This window comes from Pongo pygmaeus, chromosome 8 (assembly GCF_028885625.2).
Source record: "Pongo pygmaeus isolate AG05252 chromosome 8, NHGRI_mPonPyg2-v2.0_pri, whole genome shotgun sequence".
Taxonomy (NCBI): Eukaryota; Metazoa; Chordata; class Mammalia; order Primates; family Hominidae; genus Pongo; species Pongo pygmaeus.
Genome location: NC_072381.2, coordinates 62,112,959 through 62,136,631, shown reverse-complemented (window position 1 = coordinate 62,136,631; position 23,673 = coordinate 62,112,959). Strand labels below are relative to the sequence as shown.

The 23,673-nt window shown below is 49.3% G+C and overlaps 1 protein-coding gene across 5 annotated transcripts in view; it reads left to right on the top strand.

Moving 5' to 3' along the window:
* TSPAN14 (tetraspanin 14) overlaps positions 1 to 23,673 on the top strand; it is a 63,327-nt gene that overhangs the window by 30,160 nt on the left and 9,494 nt on the right. For 4 of the 5 annotated variants that reach the window (XM_054435283.2, XM_054435284.2, XM_063669891.1 and 1 more), the window contains 4 exons: positions 2,770 to 2,867; positions 18,332 to 18,382; positions 20,833 to 20,979; positions 22,898 to 23,068. In XM_054435283.2, the coding sequence (XP_054291258.1) occupies positions 2,787 to 2,867; positions 18,332 to 18,382; positions 20,833 to 20,979; positions 22,898 to 23,068 (450 nt within the window). In that variant the 5' untranslated portion in view covers positions 2,770 to 2,786. Of the gene's footprint in view, positions 1 to 2,769; positions 2,868 to 3,417; positions 3,996 to 18,331; positions 18,383 to 20,832; positions 20,980 to 22,897; positions 23,069 to 23,673 lie in introns of those variants that run through there. The other variant, XM_054435282.2, reaches the window with a different exon arrangement.

Sequence of the window (23,673 nt, the reverse complement as noted above, 5' to 3'; positions counted from 1 at the left end):
ACACATTTGCTAATGAGCTGGTTTCTTTGTGGAGCTTTCATCAAGGAGGAAGGGGGAAGTTTGGCTTTTCTTACTGCTTCCGGAGAGTTCTTTACAGGGTTGGGTTAATTGAGGTCAAAGGAGCACTCTATAGGATCCCAAGGCATTGGATTCCGTGGCTTGCACCAGCCCTCCTTAGTTCCTGAGGCCCAGCTCCCTGGAGGGCACAGCTTTCTACTTTCCAGGCTCCTCTGGGAACCACGAGGAAGAGAGGAGGCGGGATTGTCTTGTCCCTAAAAAAAGAATAGAGTTTCTACCGCTTAGGACATTTTTCTGCCTCATAAGGCATTTCCAGCTGAATTGACAGTTCTCTGTGATAAATGTACTTGAGTTTTAGGTTAAAAATTTTTTTTCATCCTATGTGCATTAATCCAGACATGGATTTATGGTTGGGTAGCCCAACCCTCCCCTGAAGGGAAAAAAAAGAACAATTAAAAAAGTCAAACCATTGGCTGGGTGTGGTGGCTCATGCAGGTAATCTCAGCAATTTGCGAGGCCCTGGCGGGAGGATTACTTCAGGCCAGGAGTTTGAGACTAGCCTGGGCAACATAACATAGTGAGACTCCTATCTCTACCTACACAAAAAATTAACAAACCAACCCAGTGCTTTGGGACCCTGTAATCTGAAACAAGCTGGTGAATGTTAGCTATAGCTACCGTTAAGTTAGTTGCCTACAAGGAGCCCCTCTCTGCGAATCCGTGTGCTGCACCACAGTTCAACAGGCCCATCTACCTTTGTAAGATCCCCAAGGGGACTGCTGCAGCCCTCGGTGCCTAAGCTGATACCTGATCTGCTGGGCATGGGTCTGCTGGCATGTCAGTATCACAGTGAGGGCGGGAGTGGGGGACTTGTTGGAAATGCAGATTCAGGGCTCCAAAGCAGACCTTCTTACCAGAACCTTGTGTTGGGAGCTGGGATCTGTATTTAAAATAAGTGATTCTGATGCTGCCAGCCAGGCCCCTCATGCCATTGACGTTGGGGCAGGTCACTAAAAGCCCCACTTTAGTTGAGGATGCTGAGGTCCCGAGAGAGCAGGGACTTGCCTGGGCTGAGGTCATGTTGCTGAAGGAAGGCGCCTGTGTCTCTTCCTTGAGAGCTCCTTTTCTCCCTGCAGCTGCTCTGGCCCATACAGTGTTCAGGCCTTGCGTGTGTCCTTGTGTCCTGTAGAGTCCTTGGGCAACAGGTGGTTGTGTTCACACTCATTCTTGGAGGCAAGTTTTATGGATGTGCTCTTGTGATGGTGGGGCGGTGGTATGGGGGGGAGGTGGGGATGGGGCAGCTGGGTAGCCGTCTGCCTGTCATTCTCCCCAGCTGGTTTCTGAGGTCAGACAGAAGGAGGGGCTGGTGGGTGAATGGTGGTGTCTAGGCTGTGCCCGTCAATTCCACACCGTGGGAGAGGTGGAGCGGTCACAGGTTCCGTTTCCAGAGGAGTGTGGTTTCATGTCCCTTCTTGGCACTTCTTTCTCAGAACATTGCCGACCAGCAGCCAGCCTGCCGTGGCTGCCTCACAGGAAGGGGTTTTGCAAGTAGCCACTCAGTGGAAACTGGTTTCTCACTGGCGGATGTGGGTGGGTTGCCTCCTCACCTCTAGGGTGGCCTTGTCTGCTTTCGCCTTGGGCTGTGTTACTCTCCTCACCTGGGAAGTGGGGGGTGAGCAGGGGGCTGGCATGGGACCACTTGCCCTACGGGCCTCTGATTCTGTCCCTACCTGTGCACTTGAGGCACTCCCTCCTTCCCCGCTGTTCAGCCACTGCATTGGGGGCAGGGGACCATGGAGGACTTAGGGGTCCACCTGGATTGCTACTGGGGTTCAAAAAGGAAAGCAGGGTTCAAAAAGGCCAGGCCCTCAGAAAAGTCCCTCAGAAATAGCACCCTCCTGCGGTAGGACCTCTGAGGTTGCTTTGAGGGTTAGACACAGATAAAAAACAGTGGCCCCACCCTTCACTCTGTAGTTCACAGGGTCTTCCCACATAGGCTGTGTAATCCAAGCTTCATTACAGCCCTGGAGGACAAAGCAATGGCTATAGTCTAGGTTGAGGTGGAGTGGGAGGCGGGTGACAGGGGAGGGAGGGAGCAGGGGGATGGCTGCTAGCTGTAGTGGCCTTCCTCACCTCTGAGGGCTGAGCTTCAGAGGTTTTCAGAAAATGTTGCATGAATGAGTATGGAGCCCTCATCTTGGCTTTTCTTCACTGGGCACAGTTGTATCATGTCCAGACCTGCCTGCACGTTGATCTCCCAAACGTGGCTCTTTGTGATTAAGCCCGTTTCTTCTGTTGGCTCTGGTGGGTGGAAAGAACGTGGACTGTGAAGTCCCCTGTCCTTGGTTCCAATCCTGGGCTGTCATTGCTCTCTTGTCCTTGGGCAAGTCATGTGACCTTTCTGCATGGTTTCCTCAACCATGAAGTGGAAAAAATCAATTCCCAATCGAGGTGATGATATCAATATTTGGGAAGGCTCCAAGCAGAATTTCTGGTACTTAGAAGACACTTAAAAAGCATCTTTCTTCCTTTCAAAAATCTCCCTTATCCTTTCGTTTGTTTTTTGGAGAGCTGATTTAACCTGAGTTTTGCATTACCTATACCTGGCCTTGGTATCAGGCCTCTGCTTGGACCAGTAAAGGGTCATGAGGGAAGTGATCGGGAGCTTTCTAGAATCCACATATGAGCAGGTTTGGGGGAGAGATTTTAACGCTGAGCCTGCAATCTCACTAGTCACACATCTCTCCGCAGATTTTGCTTCTCAGAAGATGCACTATTATAGATACTCTAACGCCAAGGTCAGCTGCTGGTACAAGTACCTCCTTTTCAGCTACAACATCATCTTCTGGGTAAGTGGATGAGAGCGGCCACGTTCCCTTGTTTAGTTCTTCATTCAGTAAATTATGGTTTTCCACACACTCTTGATTTGCCAGACATTATGTAAGGCTCTGGGATAAGGTGGTGGGCAGGGTCAGTGACCCCTACCCTCACAGAACCAGTTGCAACTGTGGGGATGGGGGAAGGCCAAAGGCCGAGGTGATTGAAAGTCAGAGTAAGGCCAACCCAGCCTTGGGGGTTCAGGAAGCCTTGGGGCTCTGGCCCAGATGTCTGTCTGTCTCCCCTACCTGCCCCCTGTTCCGATCCTGGGAGTGCCCCAATGAGACATCAGCAGCAAGATACTTTGTGTGCATCTGACTATGGGCCAGGCCCTGTTTTAGGTTCTGGGAGGTGATAACAGACAAGGGCAATAAAGTCCTATCCTTGTAGTGCTTATGTGTAACCAAGAGCCATGTTAGCCTCCTGAGCAACAGGACAGTGAGGGAGAAGCTCCTTGGCTAGGGTGGCCAGGGAAAGGCATTCTGTGGAGGTGACTTGTGGGCTGAAAACTTGAGTACTAATGAAGAGGCAGCCAAGCAGGGGTCTGGGGAAGAATGCTCCAGACAGACAGAATGGCAGCTGCAAAGGGTCTGAGGCAGGAATCAGCTTTGTGTGTGCAAAGGACAAACAGAAGGCCATGTGGCTGGAGCTGAGTAAGTGGGAGAAGGGACACAGGTGGGGACAGAGGCATGCAGGAGCCAGGTCACAAAGGATCATACGGATCTCAATAAATAGTTAGAATTACTTTCTACTGCTTTAAATAATTATTGGAAGGCTTATAAGTTGGGTGGTGTGATCTGATTTTGGAGTGACTGCAGAGTGAGGGCATGGATGGTGGTACCAGGTTCTGAGATGGGGTTTGGGGTAGAAGGGGTACATTTATGTTATCTCATAGCCAGCCTCAGGGAGATACTATTTCCTTTGTCGTTGACTGTCCTGGAGATGGAAGTCTTGGCCAACCACCATCAGAGGAGGGGATGGACCAGATGAGAGCATGGAAGATGGGTGTGTTGACTGAGAAGAGGAGAGGTCTGAATATTGAGCCCTACGATGCTAGAGGTTGGGTCGAGGAAGAAAACCCACTCCCAAGTTGGCTGAGGGTGAGTGGCCCGTGGTAAAGGGAAGACCAGGAGATTGTGTATTGTAGAAGCCTTTAAAGCAGAAAGGCATGGTCAACCATGGTGCAGGGAGGTGAAGAAGGATGAGGACAGGACATTGGTAATGGCTTAGACAAAGTGGAGGTTGTTGATTATGTTGACGGGACCACTGTGAGCTCTGGGTAGGGGATCTGGGTGGGTAGATAGAAACCCAGCTGGAGTTGGCTGAGGAGCCAATGGGAAGTAAAGAAGTGAAGGGGATGACTCTTGACAGTTCTTCCGAGGATGCTTGCCTTAAAGAGGAGAAGAAAAATTTGGACACTGGCTAGAGATGGTCAAGGGGCCAAGGGAGATATAGCATGTGTTTATTGCCAGTGGGATTGGTCCAGGGAGAGGCAGACATTGATTCTGTGCAGGAGGGCCTGGGGACATGATCATGCACAGAGGCTTTGAAAACCATTAAGCATAGCTTATGAATATCTGTGTGGGGGTAGGTGGAGAAAGAAGGACAGAATGAGTGGCCATGATGTCACATTTGCTTCTACTGCAGATTTGGCATCTCCTATGGGGACTGGAACTCTTGAAAACAAGGCAGACTTACTAAGCCTTCTCAGCCTTGCAAGCTTGATTTTACAGCCTCATCTCCTGGTGATTTATCTTAGTATGTTTGGGAATTTTCTGTCCTAGAGAAATAAGATGGGATTCAATGGCTTGGTCTTTTAGCCCACATCTTTTCCTGTGGTCCGATAACTTTGCACCAACAACTGCATCATTGTCCCTGGAATAGGGCATTGCTGGATATTTAATGTGGTGCCTCTGGGTCCCTCTTAATGCGGGAGTCCATGCTTCATCCTCATGATACATGGCTTCTCAGAGCAGCATTGTTCCCTGTCTGGAGAGCCCTCTGGCCTTACCTGGTGTTCCCCTCCACCATCCCGCACCCCCAGGCAAGTATATGGTGGAGGTTCGCTGGGCTAGGCAGGCAGTCTGACACTTGTGCACTTGGACACCCAGTTGCTCCTCTCTGTGGGTGTGCTGCTTGGCTTTGTGCCTCAACCTCCGACTCTCATCTTGATTCCTGCAGCTAGAGCAACACTCTCCCACTACTGCTGTGGCTGAGGGCCCTGGTATCTTCATTTCTTCAGAGGGTTCCAGGAGAGAGTTTTTGACATCAGGGAGCTCTACTAACTTGCCCAGTAACACGTTTGCAGCACTATATTCCAGTAGTGGAGTGCATGAATCCAGCATGGTAGCAGGTCTGCTTGGTGGTTGAAGGGTGCTGCAGTGTTTTTGGGCTTTTGCAGATTTGGCAATGTGTGTGTTGAAAGTTAATCATTTTTCAGTTAGTGTGCATTGGGGCAGAACAGGAAGGAACAAACAGGAACAGTCAGGAAGACCAAGCAAGAGAGAGCTTGGTTGGGAAATAAGAGTGGGAGGCCAAGTGCCTTGCTTAGGCGGAAGCTGCTGGACCCCTCCCCACTGGGTTCCTGGTAGTGATGTGCAGTCTTCATTTGCACTGGAGCTGGCAATGTGGGGTGAGGCCTGAGACGGGCGCACAGACCTCTGGGAAGCTCACTGTGTAGCAGGAGGGTGCCAGGCTGGCTCTGGGCACTCAGGGCCTCCCTGAGCTGAGTGACCTGGCTAAGCCTCAGTGTTTCCCTTGTGACGTAGCACTCTCAGCTGCCTAGTGTCTGCCTCAGGTTGCTAAAAATGTATAAAGTGGAATGCCCAAGCCCTTACCTCTCCAGATAAGTTTTCTTTTTTTTTTAAATGGAGAAAATATAAAAGTAGGATAATAAAATGAACTCCATGTTCCCACCATCTAGCTTAGTTGATTTGTATCCCCCTGCCCAACCCTTTGGATTATTTTGAAGCAAAGCCCAGCTAGATGATTTTGCAGTGTTTTTATTTGTATTTTGTTTAATGAATTAACAGTGAGCAGTGGTGCAGAAGGATTGCACGTGCTGATGGTGGACACTGGGCTCAGCAGGCAAGTTTGAATGTGCAGAAAGCAACTTGTTGCTTCTGTGACCAATCCTAGGTGTTGGGACAAATATGAGGTTTTATTTAGTAGTTTGCCCTCACTTAGAATTATTTTCACAGGCCGGGCACAGTGGCTCACATCTGTAATCCCAGCACTTTGGGAGGCCGAGGCGGGCGGATCACGAGATCAGGAGATAGAGACCATCCTGGCTAACACAGTGAAACCCCGTCTCTACTAAAAATACAGAAAATTAGCCGGGCGTGGTGGCGGGCACCTGTAGCCCCAGCTACTCAGGAGGCTGAGGCAGGAGAATGGCGTGAACCCGGGAGGCGGAGCTTGCAGTGAGCCAAGATCACGCCACTGCACTCCAGCCTGGGCGACAGAGTGAGACTCCGTCTCAAAAAAAAAAAAAAAAAAATTATTATTTTCACAATAGCATTCTTTATAGATAAATACCCTTTGGTCGCTAATAGATTTTTTTAAGCTTTCTGACTAAGGGGCCAAGGTTTTCCAGGGATTGTTAAAACCTGCTTGGGATAAGAAATGTGGATGCCACTGATGTTTGCATGTCTGTTCTGAACCTCTTGGTTTACAGAATGAGAATGGAATGGGCTTCATGAGGTTCTTATCACAAGGATGTTAGGGAAAATATGCTTCCATGCAACATGGCTTTTTGAGAGCACTAGTGTTTTTTACTTACTAAAAAAATCATTCTTTGGTTGTGCTAGACCTGTTTTTAGTGCAAAAATCTCACTTTGACTTAGGAAATGCAAATCAAAACCACAATGAGATACCACTTCACACCCATTGGGATGGCTATTATTTTAAAAAATGGAAAATAACAGATGTTGATGAGGATGTGGAGAAATTGAAACCTTTGTGCACTGTTAGTGAAAATGTAAAATGGTGCAATTGCTATGGTAAACAGTATGGTAGTTCCACAAAAGTTAAAAATAAAATTACCATATGATCCAACAATTCCACTTCTGGGTATAACCAATAGAGCTGAAAGCAGGATCTTGAAGAGATATTTGTACACCTATGTGCACATTCATAGCAGCATTATTTACAGTTGCCAAAAGGTAGAAACAACTAAAGTGTCCATCGATGTTTGAGTGGATAAACAAAATGTGATATACAGATGTGAAAGAGCTTAAAAAGGAAGGCAGTTCTGTCACGTGCTACAGCATGGGTAGACCTTGAGTACATAGTGCTGAGTGAGATAAGCTAGATACAAAAAGACAAAACACTGTATGATTCCGCTTATATGAGGTGCCCACCGTAGTCAGAATCATAGAGACGGGAAGTAAAATGTTGGTTGCTAGGACCTGGGAAGGGAAGATTGGGGAGTTGTTGGTTAGTGGGTACAGAAGATCTCACTTTGACGTGCAGAGGAAGGGAAGCTGGGAGAGGCGTACACTGGAGGAGTGGCATCTGGCTCTTTGTCTTTGTTCATTCATACCCCCCACTGGTTCCACAAAGCACTTGGGCTTTTCTAAGTTTGCCGAGTGAATCCTCTAGAGGGATGATTCAGATAATGTCTGCAACTCCAGGGTTGGTTTCCAACACAAGCATTGGCTTTAATCTGCATGCAGAGGTTGGATGAAGTCCTTGCCTGGATCTGCTTCAGAGATGGATTAAAAGTGAAGAACTGAGACACTTTCTAAATAGACTGTAGGCCTGTGTTACCCAGGAGAGTCCTTTGCTTGTCTTTAGTTTAAAAAAAAATTTTTTAAATGACATTCTGCCATTGGCTTTCTCAGTGACTTGGGTATATTTGAGCCTACCCTTGTAAAATGTGTGAATTTGCCTCTGTGCAGCCTGTTTCTGAGTGAGATGAGAGTCATGGACATCTGTGCTCTGTGATCAGCATGGCTTGAGGCCTCTTCCTTCAAAGTCACAGATGCCTCCTGTGAGTAGGGTGAACATGTAATCTCTGGTTCAACTTTTGAGAGTAAGAGAATTTTGAGAGTCTTGAGAATTTTGCCAGAACAACAGGTGTACCCCAGGCCTGTCCTGTGCAAACCTGGGTATGTGGCCACCCTGCACAAGAAAGGGAAGACAAGCCCAAGGTGGAAAGATCAGCTCTCTTCCCTTACCTCTGTGTAGGGCATCTTTGCAGGTGGGGTCTTATTCTCTTCCTCCGACTTTTATTATGCTTCTCTTTATAGAGGACTTGCCACCTCCCAGGATAGTCTGCTGTTCCTGGGGCTCTTCTGACTGATGGAGAATTGCCCTTATTTGAGCTGAACTCTGCTCCTTTGATATCAGGCTCAAGGCCTGATCCCTAGATCTTCAGGCAAATGATTTCTTCATTACCATCTCAGTAATGCAGTCAAAAGGGAAAAGTCTAGTGTTTTAATAATGTATATAGTGTACTTTTGTTTTCACTGCTGGGAAGATGTCCCTTTTTCTCTTCAAATAGTATTTAATCAACTTTTGTAATTTCATGGAAATTCATAAAGGCTAAACAAGGCATCCCAGGTTTACTGCATTTCCTTTTCCATGCCCCAGCGTCCTGTCTGCAGGCACACAGTTTCATATCCTGTGAGTAGTATCCTTGCAGTCTTAAGATATGCATTTTCACATCAGCATCTACTAATACAGAACATCTACTAATACAGAACATTCCAGGTTGCAACATTATCTTTCCAATTGTATTTTTAGAAATTCCCGTATTGGACATTTAGGTTGTTTCCAATTTTTTTGCTATCCTAGATAAGGATGCAGTGATTAGTTTATATAATACACATTCTTCCCTTTAGGGAAGGGAGGGAAATTATTCACTGAGATAGATTCCCAGGAGAGATTAATTGGGTCACAAGGTGTGTACATTGTTTTGACCTGCCTGAACATACAGTCAAAATCACATCCCCAGAATGACTGCCCCAATTCATAGGAAATTGACTGTCTTTTGGCACTGTGTGTGTGTGTGTGTGTGTGTGTGTGTGTGTGTGTGTGTGTGTGTGTGTGTGTGTGTGTGTGTGTGTGTGTGTGTGTGTGTGTGTGTGTGTGTGTGTGTGTGTGTGTGTGTGTGTGTGTGTGTGTGTGTGTGTATTTCATCATTTAGGCTTGCCAAGGCAGAGGGCAGGGATTGCTTAATCAGAAACTCCACTAGAACTTAAGGAGTGGCCTGTGGTGCTGATGCCTGCATGGCCTCAGCCCCTGATTTCCCCAACTTAGGCAGGTGTGAGGCTGGGACCACCAGTTGGGATTACTGAGGAAGGGATGTTCCAGGTGCTCTGAGATTATTGCCTGGCACACAGGACTGTTAAATGCTTGCACGTACTTTCAAGTCTTAAGTAGCTTAGTGTGCTTGTATAACTCTGCCTCCTTGGCTGGTAAATAATCAGCATGGCATAGTCTACAGGAGTGATTTTTCTTGTTTGTACTTTTTTTCTTTAATGGAAATCCTTCTTATAATGATCACTTCTATTGATGTCTGATTTGGATAGAATAACATTTATTCATTTCAACTGTACAGTTCAGTGACAGCTGTACATGCCACATAATCACCATCATCACAATGAAGATACAAAACATTCCTATCACCCCAGAAACTTTCCTTGTGCCCCTACAGTCATGCCTGCCCCACCCTACCCCTTCCCTGGGTGATGGTTGTTCTGCCTGCTGTTGCTATAAATTAAACTCTTTGGTATCTGACTTTTTTTAGTTAGGTGGTAGTGTCTCTGTTGTTTTTCTGTTTTTAATTACTTTTTAAAAATCTTTTGAAATTATTTTTTATTTTTTAATTGTACAGTATAACAACATTTAAGTGTATAGTTCATTGGCGTTAAGTACATTCACATTCACCTTGATTGCTGTTCTTATTTTTATTATTTCTTCCTTTCTACTTGGGATTATTTTGCTTTTTCTTAGCTACTTAAACTGGAAGATTAGATCACTGATTTTTAGATCTTTTTTTCCTAATATAAATATTTGAAGCTGTACATTTTCTGCATCCCACAAATTTTGATATGTTTTCACTTGATTTGGTAAAAATAGTTTGCATATGCATACTCTATGAACTGTGTCTCCTCCCACTTCCAGGCTGACTTCAAGAGTTTCTCCTTTTATTCTGGATTATAGCAATTTTATACATGCTGGTATAGTTGTCTTTGTGTTTATTCTGTTTGGAGTTCATTGGGCCTTTGAGATTTGTGGGTTTATAGTTTTCATCAGATTTGGAATATTTTAGCTATTATGTTTTCAAATGCACACCTTTTTCTCCCCTTCCCTGTCCCATTTCCCTAGGACATTGTTTATCTAGGTCACAGAGGCTCGGTTTAGTTTTTTATTTTGTTGAGTGTTTTACCCTTCTCTTTTAGTTTCCATAGCTTTGTCTTCAGCTTTACTGATCTTTCCTTCCATAGTGTCTCATTGGCTGTTATACCCATCTCGTGAAGTCTTCATTTCTAATATTGTAGTTTCTATTTCTAGTTGTTACATTTAGGTCTTTTTTATGTCTCCAGTTTCTTTCCTTATCATATTTATATTTTCCTTTAAATTCCTGAACATATTTGCAATACTTGTTTTGAAGTTGTTGCGATTTCATCTTCTTTGTCATTCTTGTGTCTTCTGTTTACTGAATTTTTTCTCTCATAGCTCACTTCTTTCCTTTTCTTGCCTATCTAGTAACTTTTGATTGGATGTTAGTTATAGTTTTTCTAAGTATTCTTCCCTAACAGTATTAAGTCTTTTGTGTCTGACATCTTTCATTTAATATCATATGTGAGATTCATTCATGCAGTTGTACGTAGTTGTAGATCTTTTATTCTTGTTGTGTAATATTCTATTGTGGGGATATATCATTTGTGTTATTTACAGTTTTAGGCTATTAAGACCTGTTACAGTGATATAAAAACATACCGGTGTTGGAGACCTGAGTATAGGGTATCCCAGGCTTTGTGTGGCTGAGCAGGATGAAATCCCATCCTTCCTCTCCAGGTCCAGATGGTTTTAGTGTGATAGTTTAGAGCTGAGCTTTTCAGACTATGGCTTGCAGGCCAAACCTGGCCTTCCGCCTGTTTTTACACATACAATTTTATTGGAACACAGCCCCACCCATTCATTTATGTATTATCTATGGCTGCTTTCCCATTATAACAGCAGAGTTGAGTAATTGCTACGGGGATCATCCAGCACACAAAGCTGAAAATATTTACTATTTGGCCCTTTACAGAAATACTGACCACTGCCTTAGTATCTTGATTTTCTACCCACTGTTAATCACTGTGAACTGTGCCAAAGTTAGGTTGGGGGGTTCCCTCTCTCCTGGGGATACTGCCTGTCACCTCCCTTGAATGGCTGTGCTCCCTCCGCCTTCCTTCCTTTCCAGGGCCTTGACTCAGGTTCCTGGGCAGGGCTCAGTGGGGGTCAACTCTCTGTTATCTGGCAACACAGAGACAGCTGTGGAAGCTGTCCCTGGAGCCCTCTGCACAGTCCTTCCCCACACTGGGGCCCTCACATGGGTTTGCTGGCTCTGCTGGGAGGGCACATGTGTTGCCTTTTCTCAGAACCACCCTTCCGGCAGGAGGAAAAGCTGGGGTGTGATAGCTATGTGACCCCATGCAAGGCACCTCCTGCTCTGGGCTCTGTTTCCCTCTGTCATAAGGAAGCCAAGCCCTAGCATCCCTTCTGGCTCCCAGACCTTCCGAACTCCCACTGAGAAGTGGCTTGGTTCAGACTTTCAACACAGGACAGATAACTGCAGCTCCTCCCTTGGCCCACTGGGCTCTCAGGGCCAGGTTGGGTCTGGGGTCTGCACCCTCTGGTCCTTTTCGGCTTCAAATTCAATTGAATCGTCAGCATTTCAAGTGGCCACAAGTATCTCTGTTGTTTCCTGAATGCCCCAGGCCTGGATTCAGGATTTCTTAATCTGGAGAGTGCCAGGACCTTGGGGTTTCCATCTGGCGTAATTTATAATGGCAAAACTTAGCCAGTGGGAGGTGCATGGGTCCTTGCTGCTTATTTTGCTGATTGGCAGACTGAGGCCCAGGAGAGGGATGGCTTCCTCGAGGCCGTGACTCTGTGAGTTAGGGACAAAGCTGAGACTCAGTCCTGGCTTCCTCCACTCCCTGCTGTTTTCTTTCCATCATCCTTTCCTACCTCACTTGAAAAGCCTCCAGAAGGCCCTATTTCCCTAAGCTCTGCTTCACTGTTGTCTCCAGAAGCCCAGTAGAACAGGTGCCTTTGGAAAGGACGTGGCCTTAGGACAGAGGCTGGTGCTGGAAGTAATTGGGGGTGGGGTACAGAACACCAGTGTCAAGAGAAGGAGACTCAGTGTCTTCAGGACAGCAGATGCTTGTGGCATATCCTTGAACGTCCCTCACATCTCTGCTGTGTCTGCCCTGCAGGAGGGCATGGCCACCTTGAGACTGGCTCTGGAATAAGCATGTCACGTAGGATCTTCCTTCAATCTTTACAACCTTCCTATGACCTAGGAAAGATCATCCCTGTTTTGTAGAGAACATAGGCTCAGAGAAGGTCTCGGACTCGCATGAGGCCCTGTCACTAGGTAGCTACAAAGCAGAGACTGGACCCAGGGCCGATTTTGTTCAGGGGAAGAGGCTCCGTGAATGTCAGCCTGAGTCAGCGCGTGGATTGTGCAAGACCCGGAGGCCAGCAGGGCAGAGCTTGAGAGCATCGCCTGTTGCTGGTGGTTCGCCTTGATCTTGCTGAGGAAAGGCCTCTGGGGCCTGCAGGAGTTGCCAAGTACTTTTATACACGCTTAAATGAAATCTTGCAAGGAGCCAAGGCCATTAAACCATGGGTGAGAGGCTGCCTTTGACCTGCTTGGAGCTGCATCTTTCTCCTCCAGTTCAGCAGGGCCTGGCCAGGTGTCACTTCCTTTGTGACTTGATTGTGCTTGGGTAAAGTACCACATGCTTGCTCATGTGGTAAGTGGATTTCTTGTGTCTGGACTCTGGCTGGACCAGCCCAGAGTGCCCCAAGAGGACCTCCTGCCTTTCGCAGGGTCATTTGCCTAAGGTGAAAGGTCAATATTTAATCTTTACAGTGACCCACAAAGAGGCCCTGCGGCCTTGTCCCCCTGCCCTGGTTGGGACACAGAGTGGTCTCACCACCTGACAGTGTGGGTCATTTGGCTTTAGAGCTGCACAGCCCCAAAGCCTCCCTGTGGAATTCCTACATCCCTGGGCCCTTGTGTGAGTGCCCCTGTGTGGAAGGCAGCTGCTCTGTGGGTGGTAAGATAATGTGTTGCCAGGGTCAGAGGCATCCAGGTTTGGTTCTTAAGTCTGCCACCAGCTAGCCATGTGACCTTGGGCAAAGGACCAAATTGTTCTACATTTGAGCTTTCCCATCTGAAAAATGAGGGTAATTGAGCCAGAGTTATGGGATATGGAGGGATAGCCCTTAGGTCCATTAAGTGTTTAATGCAGCGCACAGCTCCCAGGAAAGGGCAGCTATTCACAGTGACCATAGCAGTCTAGGTGCTCGCTGGTCCAGCAGAGAGAAGGCTGGCTTCTCCTCAAGCTGGGCCGGATCTGGGCCCCGTTCTTCAGTAGGTAATTCAGTTAGATCATAGGAGGGAGACAAAGAAGGTCACTTGAGGCTGGAGGGCACTCAGCTGAACCCTCACTCCCAGAAGATTGGCAGCCAGGGCTCACAGCAGCCAGGGCTTACCCGGCCTGGCCCCATGGACCATCTGCTGCAGAGTTCCAGGGAAGGGTTCCGTGGGGTGAAGCGGGCCAATGACCCGGTTCATTCATGGGACTGTTATGTGAGCTCTCAGGCAGGTCACTTCCCCTGTCTAGTCCTCCCTCAATCTCCTGGTCTCTGAAACCAGGTTTGTTGGTACTCAGAGTTCCCGCCCTGGGCCACTGTTCATTGAACCCATGATCTGACATGTGATCCCCAAGTTCCTGTCTTTCCGGTGTGAGTTAACTTTAGTTCTTCCTTTAAAACAGAATGGAAAACAACACAAGGCCTTATTCTTTTTTTTTTTTTTGAGACGAAGTTTTGCTGTTGCTGCCCAGGCTGGAGTGCAATGGCGCGATCTTGGCTCACCACAACCTCCACCTCCCAGGTTCAAGTGATTCTCCTGCCTCAGCCTCCTGAGTAGCTGGGATTATAGGCATGTGCCACCACGCTCGGCTAATTTTGTATTTTTAGTAGAGATGGGGTTTCTCCATGTTGGTGAGGCTGGTCTCAAACTCCTGACCTTAGGTGATCCGCCCGCCTTGGCCTCCCAAAGTGCTGGGATTTCAGGCATGAGCTACCACGCCCAGCCAAGCACTTATTCTTAGAGCTGAGAGAAGGAGAACTGCATGCAGTGGTGGGGAGCTGGCTTCCCCAGCAAACAGAGTGTCAGCCAGGGCTTTCCCTGGGGGCCTTGAGAAGAACAGCAAGCGAGGGAGGGTGTGGTCTGTGGGCCATATGCAGAGCGGTAAGCGGCCCTACAGCGGCCCTGCATTTGGGGAAGGGGCGATTGGAACAGAGGTGAGCAGGAGCGGGCCTACCTTTGCATGGGCACTGTGCCCCTGAGGGTGGGGATATGAACTGCTCTTGAGGTCGAGGGTCTTTTTGAGAACTTATGCAGACCAAAATTCCTTTTGTGAAACCAGTCACCTCTTCCTATTGTATCTGTTTAGTCACTATTTAGTCACCTAGGAGAACAAAACAACTAAAACAGCACCTCAGCATGAATTCACAGAAACCTATTAGTATAGATGGAACTGAGGCTGTTTTTTTTTCTTTTTTTTCTTTTTTTTGGGAGACCTGATCTTACCCTGTCACCACCCAGGCTGGAGCGCAGTGGTGCAATCTCAGCTTACTGTAGCCTTGACCTCCCAAGTTCAAGCCGTCCTCCCACCTCGGCCTCCGTGGTAGCTGGGAATACAGGCATTTTTTTTTTTTTTTACAGCTAATTTTTTTTAAAAACTTTTTTTTTTTTTTTAAAAGAGATGGGGGTCTTGCTGTGTTGCCCAGGCTGGTCTTGAACTCCTGGGCTCAAGCAGTCCTTCTGCCTCAGCCTCCCAAATTGCTGTGAGCCACTGTTCTCAGCCTGAGGCTGGTATTAATGTGGGAAACGATACCGTTAGAAGTCAGACTTAGTAGTCAAGGTGAGAGAAGGGGTGAGCTGTGAAGTGCAGTGTGGAGGAGAGAGGGGAGCTCCAGCAGTGGTTTTGTTGAGTGTCTTTAAGGCAGACTTTTCTCACCTGTCCCATGTGGCACCACAGGATGAGCGGACTGTCACAGAAAGCTGTTAGGCAGGGGCTGGAATGTCTGTTGGGAATGCTGGATGGGGCATCAGCCTCTGGGCTTGTTCTGCTCTGACCATAGGCGAATGCCCCTGTATAGAGCTTGACCCATGCACCTGGGCCAGGCTGAGCTTTTCTTGGCCCACATTTGCTCTGAATGCCTTTGGATTGAATCACACCCAGAAGTGTGCCTGGGGGTAGCTAGAAGGACCCAGGCAAGCACTGTCCTGGTCTTGAATCCTGGGGAGTCACTCATGCCTGCTCTGTGCCTACTGAGGGCCAAGCCCTCCTCGTTGTTGGGCTGCAACTCTGAACAAAACAGATAACATCTCTGGCCTCAGAAGGGCTTAGCTGGGGAGACACAATAGAGAGACAGCCCCCGTGGTCTGGGATCAGTGCCGCAAAAAAAATCAACAGAGGAGGTCACAGATGGAGGATGGGGAGCAGTTCCACTCAGGGTGGTAAAAGGAGGCCTTGAACGCAGTGAGGGAGGAGCCAGGAATGGATATGGAGGAAGAGCATTCCAGGCTGAGTGTCCAGGCTCTGAGGCAGGGGTGATTTTGATGACTTCAAGAAACAGAAGAATGTCAGGGTGGCCCAGGGAGTGGCATTGGAGCAGGGAGGTGGGAAGGAGATGCCGTGGGAGATGTGTGTGAAGCCTGGCTGCAGAGGCCCTTGGCGGCCATAGGAGAGACTGTGCATTTTCTTCTAGGTCTGCGTGGGAAGTCACTGCAGAGTTTCGAGGGGGGAGTTCCCAGCCCTGTATTTTTGAAGGATCAGTCTCGTTGCTTGGACCAGTGAGGAGCCCCGTGGGATCCAGACCCGAGTGGGTGGAGCCGGGGCAGGTGGGAGCAGAGACACTGGAGGAAAGCTGGTCGAATGCACTGTGTATTTGGAGGCAGAACCAGCAGAGGGTCCTCTGGGTTGAGTGTAGGTCAAAAGAGAAAGAAGGCACCAAGCCTGGGGTCTGGGTTTTCTCTCTTAACACTTGCTGGGTGGACGGTGGTGCCACTGAATGAGACGGAGAAGAGTTGAGGGGAGCTGGGTTGGGGTTGGGGGACCAAGGCTGCATAGTGGGGCACAGTAAGAGTAAAATGTCGTTAGCTGTCTTAGGAGGACAAGTAAAGTAGACATTAGGGTATTTGACTGGGGGCATGGCCAGGACTGGACATCTGAGTGTGTCGCTCAGCAGTGTTTAGATGGTATTTAAGCCTTGTGAATTATGAGATCATCGAGAGGGCTCAGGGCAGAGTGAAGGAGCTAGGACTGTGAGTGAGGCCCACCAGCGTCTAGAGGGGTCTGAAGGAGGAGGAGAAGGAAGAGCAGGGAGGATGGCAGTCAGGGGCATATGCTTGGAGTCCCCGAAGCAGGGTGTGTCAGTGGAGTGGTTGGAGGAGGAGAGAATGACCAGCTGTGACCAATGAGGTCAGATACCATGAGGAAAAGTCTTGGCCTCCAGCTTTGGCAAGAGGGACGCAGGTCCCTTGGGGCCTTGAATAAGATAGGTGAGGATGGAGCCTGCAGGATTCGGCAGGTGGTGACCAGTCGCCTTCAGGCTTGCTCAGCATGCCAGTGTAAGACACCTGGGGAGGGAAAGGAATTGGTCGTGCATTCCATCAGGAAAACCCTTCCCAGCTAGTCAGTTCAAGGGGAGGACCGAGAAGCGGGAAATGGGTGTGGTGTGGTAGAAAGGGCTAGGGATGAACCCAGGGAGCTCTGCCCCCTTGGCTTGGTGCTGTATCCAGTACTTGAGACGGTATCTGGCACTCGGGATGTACTCCGTGAATATTTGTTGAATGAATGAGTGAGGAGTGAATGAATGAACTGAGACTTGTGATTCAGCCCTTCTCCCCACTGCCTGGCATTTTGGTCTTGGCCCTCCCTGGGCCCCAGTGCTCTGCTTTTGTAAAATGGAGGGATTGGTTCTTGGTGGGGGTTCTTTACTTAGTGTTCACAGACCATTGTGGGAGCCAGCAGTGGGAAGCTGTGACCCCTCTAAAATGTCATACAAAATACTGGGCATGTGTGCATTTTCTGAAAGTGATCTGTGATCCAGAAGAGGTTGGATCACAGATCACTTTCAGGTTGGGTGAGACTTCCTGGGGCTTTCCCTGAGCCCTTTCTTTCTATTCTAGCCCGTGGGGCTAGTTATTGAGTAAAATAGGCAGATCTCAAGCTCAAGGCTTGAGATCACTGGTAGTCATAGAGAAACGTGGTTCTGTTATTTATTGTGACATGGTGATAAATGGCAGTGAAATGCCAGTGTGGTGTAAAGTAGTCACAGAAAAACAGGAGGCAGCTTTATTAGCAAAGCCCACATTGTGTTTTGTTCTATATGGAAAAGCCCTCCCTGGTTCAGGAACCTGTGTGATGTATTTTGGTGGGCCCCTTTCTGTTGTGGTGCACATGGGGTGTGGGTTCCTGCAGGTGGGAAGTTGGGGTTGGGGCTGGTGCTTCTCTGGGGCGAGCTCATTGGTTAGAGCAGGCCTATTTTCATTCTCTAGCTAAAAACCCAGCCTTTCCTGAGCATAGATGCGCCTGCTGCTCAGTAGATAACAGTGGGGAGGAGGCTCAGCCTTGGCCAGTGAATGGCCTGGGCCGCTGGGTAGCTGCTTATCTGTGCCTGGAGTCTATCTCCAGGGCTGGAGAGCTGGGGTGTGTGGCAGAGATGCTGGGCTGTTTCCCCCCTTCCTCACCCTGTGGTGGTGCCTGGTCCTGTGCAGTCTCATCCTGCGTTGGGAACCTCTGAGGGGACCTGGGTCAGCCCTCCCAAAGGGTGATGTCTTCGTATACACCAGATAGTGCACTGAAATGAGTTCAGGGTTGCAGAAAGGGGAAGAAGCAGCACAGCCTGATGTCTGTGACCCATAGTCTCTCCAGGGTGGAGTCTGCTCTGAGATCTTTTCCTCTTCCCTCCCTGGGGCATAGGGTCATCTGAGGTTGAAGGAGTTTGTCCAGATATTCAGGAAGGTAGGTTCAGGTTATCTGTCATCTGCAGGGCCTGAGGGGCCATGTGGGATGTGAGCTAGGAGCATTCCCTACCTGGCAGTGTGGACTTTGCTCTATGAAGCATGTTCACAGTGCTGGTTTCCAACCTAACTTCCTTCTCTGTCTCTTTCCTCTGCCCCGCTTAGTTGGCTGGAGTTGTCTTCCTTGGAGTCGGGCTGTGGGCATGGAGCGAAAAGGTAGGTGTAACTGTCACAGGACACTGAGCTTCAGGTGGCCAAAACCAGATTCATTGGACTTCATTTTCCCTCCTCCAGTCTGTTCCCTGACAACAAGCATTTCTTGTGCAGTGTCAAGGTGTATAGTTGTCAATCTTTACAGACACAGCTCTTGCGTACTCTGCCCACATGATAGTATTGGCTGCTGGAGGCATGGGCTGAGGTGGTTGGGTTTTGAGCCCTGTGGATGTGGAGAGCTCAGCTCTTGTATGCAGCTGTGCCCAGAGCAGGCTTGGGGCAATCCAGCTTCCTGACCCTGTCTGTGCCTCTGGGAGCAAGCAGGCAGGTCCCTGAACACAGACATGCTTATTGTTGAAGCCCTTATCCTCCAGGATGAGAAAGAGCAGGGAGCGGGGCTGGGTGACATGCCTCCAGGGTGACCTGTGGGGCAGGGGTGGGCCTTTAAGCACCTCTGGGCCTCCTTGCCCAGCCTCAGGAGGAGAGGGGAGGAGTGGAGACCTGGCTCCTACTGTCGGGAAGGACATGGGGCAGTTGCGGCTCCAGGAAGGGGATGAGACTGGATATGGGCAGGATGGGGCTGTGCTGCTGCTTGTTGCCCCGTGGCAGGGGTGCTGGGGAGGCGGTGAGGGCTGAAAAGGGCCAGGGAGGGAAGAGGGGAGGGGAGGGAAGCAGTAAGGTGGAGCAGGCCTGGCCAGAAAGAGCCAGGACTAAAGCTTCCTCTAGTGTCTTGGGCCCAGGCCTTCTTCCTTCAGTGGAACCTCCCTTTGCTTCCAGCAGGAGGAGGCAGGAGAACCTAGGTCTACAGGCTTTCCTGCCATGGTCTTAGGAACTGGATAAGGCCCACCTTCAGGTTTGGGCACCTTCAAAGTGGCCTGTGAACCCCTAAAGGGCAAGAGCTGGGGTACGATGTCCCTTTGCCCCAGTGACCCAGAAGCAGGTTCAATCTGTGCCTCACAGCACCACCGTGTGGCTGCCCCTGGGACTGCAGCCGCCTAACTGGGTGTGGCACTGAGTGTGAGCTGGCTACTACAATTCCTTTGAATCTGTCGATCTAAAATAATTAAAAAGGCCAGAACCTAGTTTAGAGAGAGTTTATTCAAGCACCCATGTTGACGACAGGGCTACCCAGGAAGCACAAATTCCAAAGAATGGAAGTCAGCCTTCCTGTTCGAAGTGTAGGAGCTTGGGATCATTTATCTAGCTAAAGCCAGACAGTCTCTGTTGCCCAGGCCGGAGCGCAGTGGCTGGATCTTGGCTCATTGCAACCTCCGCCTCCTGGGTTCAAGAGATTCTTGTGCCTCACCCTCCCAAATAGCTGGGATTACAGGCATGTGCCACCATGCCTGGCTAATTTTTGTATTTTTAGGTAGAGATGGGGTTTTGCCATGTTGGCCAGGCAGGTCTTGAACTTCTGGCCTCAAGTGATCTGCCCTCCTTGGCCTCCCAAAGTGCTGGGATTACAGACGTGAGCCGCCATGCCCAGACACCTATGTATGTCTTGATTCTTAGTCACAATGTTCTCATTAGTTGAGGCGGTCTTTTTCTTTCAGGAAAGGTATGTTTAACATTCCACACTGAAGATGTAATTGTCCCTGGGTCTTAGATGATATCCGATCTGAGTTAGTAAAGAACAATGAAGGAGGCAGTTAAACTTTAACAGAGATCAGTGACTAGAAGGGGGGCTGTGGTCTCTCCAGTCCCTTAGTTCAACCATAATCTAAGAAACAGAATTGCAAACATGCTACATGACTCAGTCTCCAGGGCTTAGCTTCCCCCTTGGCATTTTACAAACCCTATGGAACTGCTCTGCCCATTGTGTGACTGTCTGTGTTTATATTTAAATTGAAATTGAATATAAATTAAAATTCAGTCCTTCTGTCTCATTAGCCACATTTCAAGTGCTCCACGACACCTATGGCCAGACAGTGGGGGTATAGTCTAAAACACCTCCATTGGTGTAGAAACTTCTATGGACAGCATTGCTTAGGCCTGTCCTTGGGTGTGTTTTCCACAAGAGTGTTCATATTGTGGCTGTTTTCATCTCAGAAGAGTAGTGTTCTTCATTAATTAGGTGCTAAATTGGGGGACTAACAAGGTCAGCCACCTGGGTGACCAGTTTGACCACAGGCCACAGGGCCCCGTTTCCCTCCAGGCCTGGAATAGGCACCCCAGAGGCTGCAGAAGAAGCCTGGTGGCTGCCTAGGAGGAACTCACAGCGTAGGTGGAGGCCAGGAACACTTTCTGGGACCTGAGGTGGGCAGGGATCTCCTGGTCGGAGGGGCCCCTAAGGGCATGGATGGGGCCAGACTCTGGCCTGGCTGTCAACAAGAGGACTGAGCCTGGGGAAGCAAGTCCCTGTTTTCAGTACCACCTGCACCCCCTAGGGCTGCACCCCCTAGGGCAGCACCCCTTCTGGGCCAATGCTGCCCTGCTTTCTCTGTCTCTTTCAGGGTGTGCTGTCCGACCTCACCAAAGTGACCCGGATGCATGGAATCGACCCTGTGGTGCTGGTCCTGATGGTGGGCGTAGTGATGTTCACCCTGGGGTTCGCCGGCTGCGTGGGGGCTCTGCGGGAGAATATCTGCCTGCTCAACTTTGTGAGTGGCCACAGAGACAAGAGTGGGATAGGATGGAATGGGGTGCAGGCTCTGCTGGGCAGGATTATATGTTACCTGGTCAGAGCAGGTGGCAGCTCTTAGGAGCCTCCCCCAGGCCCCTGCCTGGGAGCAGGAGGCAGCCCTTTGCACTCTACTGTCTAGAGAAGCTGGTTCCTCCTGGCAGGAGAATTAGGTACCCTCTGGTTTTTAGCCCTGGGTGGGAGGAGCCAGCTGCCTATAGGCCAGCTCTACTCCCTGCTCCTTTGCCTTTTATCTTCCTTCAGAAGTTCTAAAAGAATTGTTTGTCTGCTACTGTCCTTTGCCCTTCCTGGCTAAGATCAAAAGATGTTGCAAGTAACCTTAAATCATTTCCCTCCTCCAAGGATGTGTGAGTCTGTTGGATGTACAAGTCAAAATCCCAAATTTCCTGGCAGAACTGCAGATTACTAAGAGTTTAGTTTTATATTTAGATACAAATTCATTTTTAGATTTATTCAGTTAAATAACACCTGGTGGGGAAAACACATTATCATATTTTGCAGTATATTGTTTGTTGACTTGATTAGATCAAGCCTTCTTTTTCCTGGACATAATTTTAAAAGCAAAGCTATGGGCTTTTTTTCCTAATTTTTCCTCTGGAAAAAAAAAAAAAAAGCTATGTTTAGCATCTTGCTTTTATATGAACAGAGATTATGTTTTGGCAGGCCTTGTGTGCATGTGTGTGTTTCCTTTTTCTTTTTTTTTTTTTTTTTTGAGACCGAGTCTCGCTCTGTCGCCCAGGCTGGAGTGCAGTGGCGTGATCTCGGCTCACTGCAAGCTCCACCTGCCAGGTTCACACCATTCTCCTGCCTCAGCCTCCCGAGTAGCTGGGACTACAGGCGCCCGCTACCATGCCCGGCTAATTTTTTTTTTGTATTTTTAGTAGAGACGGGGTTTCACCGTGTTAGCCAGGATGGTCTCGATCTCCTGACCTCGTGATCCTCCCGCCTCGGCCTCCCAAAGTGCTGCGATTACAGGCTTGAGCCACTACGCCCAGCCGTGTGTATGCTTTTTCTTACTTTGAAAGATTACTCCAAATTTGCCGGTTGTGGCAAGCTGCTTAGTGTCTTATATGGCCAGTGATAATGTCTGTGAGAGCACAGACTGCAGGCTGGGAGTCTGTCCTGATGGGATGTGGACCTGTGGCTGCACTGGCCCCTTGCAGAATGCCACCACTGCTTGTGGCCTGGGGCAGCTGAGAGCTTCTGGAGGGGTCTTTATGCTGACAATCATATACTTTCATGCAGAGTTGGTCCAGATAACATTGGCACTTCCAGAATTGTAAAGAGCCCTGCAGGGAACTCACATGTCCTGCATGAACTATGTGACCTCAGGCAAGCTATATACCTCGTGACATAGCCATAGTTTCCTCGTCCCTGAAGTGAGGTAACAGATACGTAGGCACTCGATGGTTTTGTGTGTGTATGGGGAGACATCAGATAGTGTCTTGGGCACAGTGTCCGTCCGAAAGGAGCCGACACCCCAGGATGCCACCCTGGAGGGTCCAGGTGGAACTGCTGGGGTAGGACAGGCATTCATTCCTGTGATAGGGTTTCCTCTTTGTCCAGGGAGGAGGGCTGCTTCATAGCAAATGATTGACACATTGGCTTGGAGGTTTCTCAACACTTTTTCACTCATTTGAGTGTTATCAGCAATGCAGTGACATGGGTAGGGATAAATAGCCCCTTTTTACAGATGAAGCGAAGTTGCGCAGTCACCCAGCTAACTAAGTGTGGGGTTCTGGGGCCCCGATGTGGGACTCTCAGGTGCAGATCCCACGCTCTGCTGAGGATGGTGGTTCTGGGTCAGGTGGGGTTATGTGTGTGGGGGTGCAGGCTGGTGGGGTGGTGACTCCTGCTCCCGTCCCCTTCCCCTGCAGTTCTGTGGCACCATCGTGCTCATCTTCTTCCTGGAGCTGGCTGTGGCAGTGCTGGCCTTCCTGTTCCAGGACTGGGTGAGGGACCGGTTCCGGGAGTTCTTCGAGAGCAACATCAAGTCCTACCGGGACGATATCGACCTGCAAAACCTCATCGACTCCCTTCAGAAAGCTGTAAGCACCTCGCCAGCGGGCCCCCGATAGAGCACGCGCCTCCCTGTGCTGCCCGGAGCTGAGTCTAGCAGGGGCACCAGGCCTTCTCTGTGGGTTTTCTGCCTGCAGCTTGGCAGACAGCAGGGAGGCCGTGGAACAAGCCACCCCACCTCTGGTCTGTTCCACTTTGCCGGCTTGTGGTTGCCTGGTGGGCCAGCCCTTTCCCATTGGGATTGGGCAGGCAAGTCCAGCTGCACCCGAGGCCACCCACCCCCACGTGCCCGGCCCTCCTCTTTCAGCCCCAGATCTTTCCAATCCTGTCCAATAGCCACACCAGCTGCAATCCTCCTTAGGTGCTGCATACCGTAAGGCACAGCTTCTTCCCCCTGGCTCATGACTCACTGTCTGACGCTATTCCTATCCCCTTCCTCCCCGGGACCTTTTCTCCTTCCTGTTTAAGAAGCCAGGGCTGCCTGGAGGAAGCTTTGTCAGATCTAGTGGAATGTGACCTCCCTGGAATATGTGCCCAGGGGTTTGTCTAAGCAGTCCCAGGCTGTGGCCTTTACTCCATCTGGTCCCCATCCCTCTTATCTCTCTCATGTGTGGCTGCACCTGGAGGCTTGGAC